The sequence below is a fragment of the Petaurus breviceps genome, unplaced genomic scaffold, assembly GCF_028583685.1.
Source record: "Petaurus breviceps papuanus isolate PSGF00001 unplaced genomic scaffold, PetGlider_PUasm1.0 91041, whole genome shotgun sequence".
In the NCBI taxonomy this organism is placed as follows: Eukaryota; Metazoa; Chordata; class Mammalia; order Diprotodontia; family Petauridae; genus Petaurus; species Petaurus breviceps.
The window spans coordinates 11,993,848-12,001,849 of NW_027187400.1; the positions used below are offsets into that span (position 1 = coordinate 11,993,848).

The 8,002-nt window shown below is 49.1% G+C and overlaps 1 protein-coding gene across 3 annotated transcripts in view; it reads right to left on the minus strand.

Annotated features, from left to right (window-relative positions):
• Window positions 1-8,002, minus strand: part of ALPL (alkaline phosphatase, biomineralization associated) — a 52,398-nt gene that overhangs the window by 13,379 nt on the left and 31,017 nt on the right. For 2 of the 3 annotated variants that reach the window (XM_069079527.1, XM_069079526.1), the window contains exons 2-6: window positions 7,579-7,715; window positions 3,998-4,117; window positions 3,112-3,227; window positions 1,636-1,810; window positions 1,114-1,289 (exon numbers count right to left, since the gene is read on the minus strand). In XM_069079527.1, the coding sequence (XP_068935628.1) occupies window positions 1,114-1,289; window positions 1,636-1,810; window positions 3,112-3,227; window positions 3,998-4,117; window positions 7,579-7,633 (642 nt within the window). In that variant the 5' untranslated portion in view covers window positions 7,634-7,715. Of the gene's footprint in view, window positions 1-1,113; window positions 1,290-1,635; window positions 1,811-3,111; window positions 3,228-3,997; window positions 4,118-4,519; window positions 4,682-7,578; window positions 7,716-8,002 lie in introns of those variants that run through there. The other variant, XM_069079528.1, reaches the window with a different exon arrangement.

Here is an 8,002-nt window from a genome sequence, read left to right on the forward strand (position 1 = left end):
GCCCTGGGGCCCTGCCCTCCCTTCTGAGGCCCCCAGGAAGGCAGGCTGCTGGCCACACCCCCAGCCCCAAATGATGAGGTCCTGGGACTTGCTCCTAAAACAACTGCAGCCATCATTGAAGTATGGGGGGGGGTGGGACTTTTTCCTTTTCCCTTCTATCTTACGCATATCTCTTTTTCTCAACTCCACTACCTATGATGTTCACCCTAACTCACCTGCTCCTTCCCCCCCAAAGGCCACCTAGTGAGTATCAGGTGGGAAAAGTTCTCTTTATGTATCTCAAGAATGTATTGCTACTTCCTTCTTTCCTCCTGCCCCTACCCCTTGCTGAGATGTTCTGGGGAGGTCCCTTCTAAGACAACCTTGGGCAGTGGAAGTGAGAAGGCAGGTTCCAAACTTGCCTCTACCACTAAACTGGTTCTATGTCACTCTCCTCTGGTCCCCGTTTTCAATGAGGGGTTTAAGTAGAGTGATCTTTGAGATTCCAGAACAACTCTGACATTTTATGTTCTAGATCAGGGGTGGGGAACCTGGGATTTGTTCTGTAATGCAGTCAAAAGGCTGCACTTAAGGACTCAGAAGGCCACATGTAGCCTTAAGGCCTTGGGTTCCCCTACCCCTGTTCTAGATCCTTCCCAGTTCTAATACATTCCACATTCTAACATTTATTCCTTCCAAATCTAATATTCTATGCTCTCTACTTCCCAGTCTGACATTCTCTGTTCTAAGGTAGCTCCCAGTTCTAACATTCTATGTTCTAAAGATCCTCCAGTCTCTGACATTGTGTTCTAAGATATCTGAGTGCTAGCATTCTGTATTCTAAGCTCCTTCTCAAGCTGTGACATTCAGTTCTCAGGGTCAGAGCTCTGATGTTCCAAGGGACCTCCAATCTCTGTGAGGTTTAAGTTCTAGCATTCTATATTCTAAGGTCTCTTCCAGAGCTGACATTCTATGTTCTAAACTCCCTCTCAGCTCTGACATTCTATGTCCAGTTCAGCTCTAAGGGCCCTGATATTCTGTGACCTAAGGGCCTTTCTTGACAGTGTAGTATTGCATGGTTTTTTCCCCTGGGGGTTGGTCATTTGGGGCTCCCACCTCCTGGGCTGCACTCACCTCGATATCTGGGATGTTGTGGACGAGTTGGTAGGCAATGTCCTTGCAGCCCTGGTTCAAGGCCTCAGCGGGCATCTCGTTGTCAGAATACCAATCCCTATCAGCAGAGTGTGCATAGGAGGCACTGGGAGTAGCATGATTCACTCTGGTGGTGGTCACAATGCCAACGGATTTGCCTGAGTCAGGGAAGAGAGGATTGTTTCTAGGAATGGGACTCCCCTAAACTAACCCAACCTCGGGACCAGATTAAAACAAGCCCCCACAGACTTGCTGAGTGGCTGTGAGCTTACGTTTGTACCATATAAACATCAGCTCCTTTGAGACAGGGACTGTGTATGGCTCATAGTTCCCCCCTAACCCTGTCCAATGCATACAGCAGGTGCTTAATAAACAGTTCATAGATCAGAGCCCTCTGTAAATGAGGTGAAAACTGAGGACCCAAAAGGCTCAGAGTGGAGCCCCCACAGGAATCTGAGGAGGGAGGTAGCAGGTGTCTGTCCATGCCCATCCCCCACTCCTCACCAGCATCCTTGGCCCAGCGTAAGATGGAGGTGACCTCGTTGCCTCTGGTAGTGTTGCACTGTGACCTAATGACAGCAGCACTCACGCCAAGAGTGCCCTCATTACTCTTTACTCCACAGAGGTAGGCAGTGGCCGTTCCAGCACTGTCAGGAACCTGGGCGTTGGTGTTATATGTCTGCAGGCAGAGGAGGCTTTGTTAGAAGGCTGTCTAGGCTCTCTCACCCTGCTAGCTTCCCTACGACCCCAAGTGAGGCTCTTGTCCCCCAAACCTAGGGGGCTGCTGGGGCATGAGAGAACTGAGGTGCAATCCCCCAAACTTCATGCCCCCACAAAGCTTCTACCACGCCCACATCCCAGTGCCAAGGGACATTCATCCAAAAATTACTGAAGTACCTACAGTGTCAGGCCCTCCTGTGCTGGGCCCCCCTGGCATTGATCTGGGCCTGCTCTCAGAGCTTATGAGGTATGGGACAAAGAGGCAGACAGGAAGATGGAGAGGAGACAGACACAGAGAAAGACAGACACACAGAGAGAGAAAGGGAGCTCACCTTAATGGGGATATTATCTTCCTCATTTTAAAGATGAGGAAACTGAGATGAGAAGAGATACCACATAGCCAGGACCAGTGCTTCTCTTTCTCTTGCTTTGCAAGGGGTCCTGGCCCCACTGCCCCGACTGAATTGTTTATGCCAGGCACAGGTCTGGTCCTGCCCTCCTGTTACCTTCAGGTAACTTACAGTGAGTAAGAAAGACCAAAGCTTCCTGTGCAGGAAAAGGCCGGACACAGACAGGCTGGGGCATGTGTGCTGTGGTCCCTCCAGCCATCTATCTTTATGGCCCAAGATTCCCCAGATCAGTGCCAGGTGGGCCTCAGGTCATGGCTCCAGGATTAGAGGAGAGAGGCCAGACAGCATTTCCTGCTGACATGGGTCCTTTTGATTGAAGAGGTGAGAGGCCCACTGGCTTAGGGTACTCATGAGGTAGGGAGGATAAGGTGAGTGGCTGGCCCCTGGAACTCAAAGCCAAATGGACTGAGAGAACATAGGCTTCAGGAAAGGGCTCCAGGGCTGGTGTGAGCCATCTAGAACCTCTCTCCCCACAATACACACACCCTTCTCCTTCTGGCCCAGCTGATCACTCAATAAAGGGGTTATATATGGGGCAAGACAAAAGCTCGACACAGCTTAAGAGTAGAACATGGAGGATACCCTGGCAAAAGTCTCAGTATGGAGGCCAGAAGAAGCCTGGATTCCCCATCTTGGTAACAAGGAAAAGGAACTGAAGGGAAATTGTGGGAGGAGAGTGACAAGGTTAACCATGAGCCTGGAGAGGGGATATGGGGGAGAAAGAAATAGAAAGGGACAGAAGACCAAGGACAGGGAGAAAGAGGGAGACAGATAAAGAGAGTAGGAGTGAGAGCAAGGGTACCTCTCCCACATAGGTGGATGGGAAGGAGAAGACAGGGTCCATGCTCACCTTGGACAGAGCTACAAAAGGAAACTTGTCCATTTCAAGCTGGAAGTCCTCTCCGGGCATGTGGTGAAGTTGGCCTTTGAGGATCCGGGCAGCGGTCACAGTGGACACCCCCATTCCTGCAGGGGGTGAGCAGCATATTCTGAGGCCTCCTCCCAAGGCCTCTGGCGCCGGGAGCCTCCCTCCCCACAAGCCCCAAGCTGGGGCCCACAGAGTAATGTGGCCATGTGGGCATTAATGATCTCCAGCTGCTGCCTGCCCCCTTGCGAGGCAGGCACAGGCTGTGGGTGCCTTGGAGTGAGGATTTCCCAGGCTTCAGTGCAGCTAATTGGCCCCTTGGGTAAACTTGGCCCCTCCCAGGCTTCCCCACAAACCACAGCAGCGGCTCCTAGGGACCTGGGCTCCCCAGGCTCATGGGAACCAGTGGTCAGAACAAAGTCTGGGCTCTGGGAGAAGAGGTTTGAGTTCTGCCTGCCAGATCTGTTCTTCCCCAATCTAGGCCCTGGGCTCCAGGGATTCATTATCTCCCCATCTCCAGGGAATCAGTCATCTCCCATAGGTATAGAGCAAGAAAGCTCAAGAACTGGAAAGAGATTTCATCCCAACCAACCTCCCTCACTTTAGGTGAGGCAGGGGGGTGAGTTGATCTGTCCCAGGTAATAGTGATCAGGGTCAGGTCAGATTTGAACTCAACTCCCAAGGGCAAAGCTTTTTTTCCTCTGTGTTCCACTCCCTGGAGAATTCCAAGAGAATTCTTTAGCTCTCCATAGATTTTTTTAGGTCTCCATCTGGAGATCTGATATCTCCCTGTCCGCCATGGAATGGGCCTTTCAATTCCTCCCACCCCCACATCTGGCCCTGGCTGCCTCTGGCCCCATTCCCCACTTACCATCTCCCAGGAACAAGATCACATTCTTGGCTACATTGGTGTTGAGGTTCTGGAGCTTCAGGGCATGCTGGAGGGTCTGTTGTGCCTGGTCCCTCCAATACTGAGGATTTTTCTCTTTCTCTAGATGAGAAGGGGAGCCAAGTTAGTATTGAGGACCCAAGGATTGGAGGGGAAGGAAAGTCCAACAGTGACCACTCTTGGAGTCCCTCTCAGTCTAGACCTGAATACTGAAGTGGGACTCCCCAATGTGGAAATTCCACTGGTGCAGACTGGTGACTCCTCTCTAACTCAGTCCTAGGAGTCTAATAGGTTCCCTCTCGGTACCTGGGACTTGGGACCATGTCAATATAACTGATTCACAATGAAATCCTATATTTTTTTCCAGACTGCTGAAAAAGGTCCATTAAGAACTACTGCCCTAGATAGCCAACAGTTGGGAATGGCTGAACAAGTTAGATAGTAATATAATGCACTATTATTGTGCTCTAAGAAATGATGAGCAGGCAGATTTCAGAAAAATACCTGGGAAGACTTAATGATCCAATACAATGATCCAAGACAATTTCAAAAGACTCATGATGGAAAATGCTACCCACATCCAGAGAAAGAACTATGGAGTCTGAATGCAGATCGAAGCAGACTATTTTTACTTTTTTTCCCTGTGGTTTTCCCCTTTTGTTCGGCTCCTTCTTTCACAACATGACTAATGTGGAAATATGTTTACATGATTGCACATGTATAACCTATATCAGATTGCATGGGGAGGGAGGAGAAAAAGGGAGGGAGAAAAATGTGGAACTCAAATCTTCTATTATGTCGGAAAACTTAAAAACAAAAACAAAAAAAGAACTTCCACCCTAGCCTAGAAGGGAAGCCCAAAGAGGTTCAGAGAGTCAGTGATCTACAGGAGGGGGACTCCTTTTACGAAGGAGTCAGGGACCCAGGCTCCACAGGCAGAGTGAGAGGTATCTGTGCCATATCATAGACCACACTCCTGGGGATGGGCAAGCCTGCACCTCAGCTGTTTGGTGAAGGATAGGCATACAGTCTTGGTAGGTTGGGCTTTGCTGGCACCAGGTTTGAGAACTCAGGACCACATGTGTGCCACAGTGAGGCATCTGAGGAAGACTTGAGGAGGGAATATGAAAACAGACACCCAATTGGGCATCACCTGAAGGCTTAGCAAGGAATATTCTCACAATCAACAAACAGCATGGCAAAGAATGCAGTATTAAACCCATCTGAGTGATGAGGAAATTGAGGCTCACAGAGCTGGTTTCTTGCCTGAAGTAAAGAAAAATAGGGGTGAAGGAAATTTCTCTCTAGTTGTACTAAAAGCATTTTCCTAGTCCCCTTCTTGTTCTGAGAAAAAGCAGGGGGAAGAGGATGGGTGACAAGATGCCCAGTTTCTCACACACTGATGACATATTGACCAGGCCTGAAAAAGGAATAAACTAGCTCTGTGACCTTAGGCAACACATTTCCTTTCTCTGGTCCTTAATTTTCTTAACATTAAAACAAGGGGTTTGGCTGAGATAACGTAAGATCCTCTCCAGGTCTAACATTCTATATCATGTTAGGCTCTCAAGTCCTCAGACAGTCTTAACAGGTCAAACACTTAGATCCCAGTGACTCTGACATGCTGTGTTCTGAGGGCCCTCCCAGCTCTGACATCCTGTGTTCTAAGGCTGCTTTCAGTTCTAACATTCCGTGTTCTAAAACCCTCTCAATTCTGACTTCTGTGTTCTAAGGGCCCTCTCAGCTCTGACATCCTGTGTTCTAAGGGCCCTCCCAGCTTTGATATTCTCTGTTCTAAAGGTCCTCTCAAGTCTGACATTCTATTCTAAAATCTCTCCCAGTTCTGACAATGATGGATGAGGGTCTTGGGGGAAACCTGGAGGGAATATGGAGAGGGAGAGTAGTAAATTTCTGGGATCAGACCCAGAAGAGTGTGCAGGAGAGGCTTCAGTGGGAAGGGACTATGGAAATCATGGGCCTCCTGTCCAGAATTTATGCCTGTGGCTGGAATCAGGATAGATCCCTCTGAGTGAAGGTCAAGAACAGGCTGGGCGCAGTTCTTCCTTCTAGCTACTCCTTGGTCTGCACTGGGACACATCCCTCTTACAGTGGAACTCAAGCCCCTGACTGAGCCCAGTGAGATACATCCAGAGCTGGTGGCCACATCCTCCTTTTCCGAGGCTTCCAGGATGTGTCTGCTGATGCTGGAGGCACCACAAAGATCATCCAGTGCAACCCTCTCATTTTACAAGTGAGAAAAATAGGGACCACAAGGGGAGAATGATGTCAGGGTAAGTACTAATCCCAGGTGTCCTCGACACCCAGCTTGGTTTGTCCAGGACACTGTAGTCACCTATTTTTTTTCCAGTCTTCTTGCCCTACCTAGTCTACAACAGAACTCCACTTTCAATTCTGGTACAAGAATTAAGAAGAATCTTAGGTCCTAGGTCAACTCTATGGTCCAACAGAGACATGAGGTTGGGGGGGAGAATCATGGCCAGTTGGGAGAGCTGCTTTTCTGTTGCCCTATAGCCTGGAGCACAAAACATGGGCATAAAACCTTCCTTGGAAGACTTATATGAACTGATGCAAAGTGAATTGAACAGAACCAGGAGAACATTGTACACAATAACAGCAAAATTGTACAATGATCAACTGTAAATGACTTTAGCAATTCTGACCAAGACAATGATCTTTGCCTCCAGAGAAAATTGATGAACTCTGAGTACATATTGAAGTAGACTTTTCACTTTATTTTTCTTGCCTTTTTTTTTTAAAAAGCAATACAGTTCATATAGGTTCTTCATGACTTCATATATATGTGCTTATAATATAATAGGTATCATATTGTTTGCCTTCTCAATGGGTGGCGAAGGGAAGGAAGGAGAGAACTGACAACTCAAAACCAAATCTTGCCAAAGGTTGACCCTAACTCCTGCCAGGACCAATGGGCAGAGAGGGAAAAGGCAGTGGGAACATGGCAATACAGTGGAAGGAATAGTGGGGGGGGAGTGGAGGTGGGGAGAGCAGAAGACCACGGTTCACCGCATGCCTGCCTGACCTCTCACATTCACAGGTTTCTATGGGCTTCAGTTTTCTTCTCTGGAAAATGAAGGGGATTGGTTTCAAGGATGTCTCAGTTCTAACCCTTCTGGGTATGAATCTCAGGCTGAAGGAACCTTCTCTGAACACTGAGGTTCTTGCAAAGATGGGAGTGAGGGAGGGTGCCATGCCCAGGCAGAGGTCCAAGACAGCCAAGGTTTTCTTTTACATATAATCCTTCATAGTCAGCTGGAAAGGCTTCCTGAAGCCAGGAATGAAAAGGCAATCGGGACATCTGCCAAAAGCTACCAAGGCTGTCCCCCAGAGCCCTGTCCCAAGAGACCAGAAGAGAGCTTCTAGGAAAAAGGGATTTCTATGCTCAGAAAGGACCCTACTACAGCAGCCCCTGCCCCTGCTCAAGGATTTTGAGGGGCTCCCTATTGCCTCCTAACTGACTATGATCACCCAGGGCATTAGCCCTACCCCTCCCCTAACCTCCCATCATACCGGTCCCCAGTTACCTGGTACAAGGGAGAGGCAGGTTCCGGCCATCAGGCCCAGGAGGAGGAGAAGCATGGTAGAGTCAATGGATCTGCTCCCTGAACCGAGCCCGGAGATGTGAGGTGTAGCTGGTCAGATGTGCACTGACGTGCCAATCCTGTGGAAGAGAGGGCAGATTGGGCAATGGGCACTCAGTCCACTTCCCTCAACTATCCAGGCCCTGACTTTGCCAAAATCACACTATTATCCCCAGCTGCATCCTGTTCATTCTTAACTTATCTAGGCCTCTCCATGGAAGTGGGTACTTGAGCCTCTGTCTATTCATCTGAAGGAGCTGACTGTGAAGGTTCCTCCCAGCTCTTTCCATGTCCAAAGGGCCCTCCCTCCCAGCCCTGACCTGTGTTCTAAGGGCCCTCCCAGCTCTGACATGCTGTGTTCTAAGGG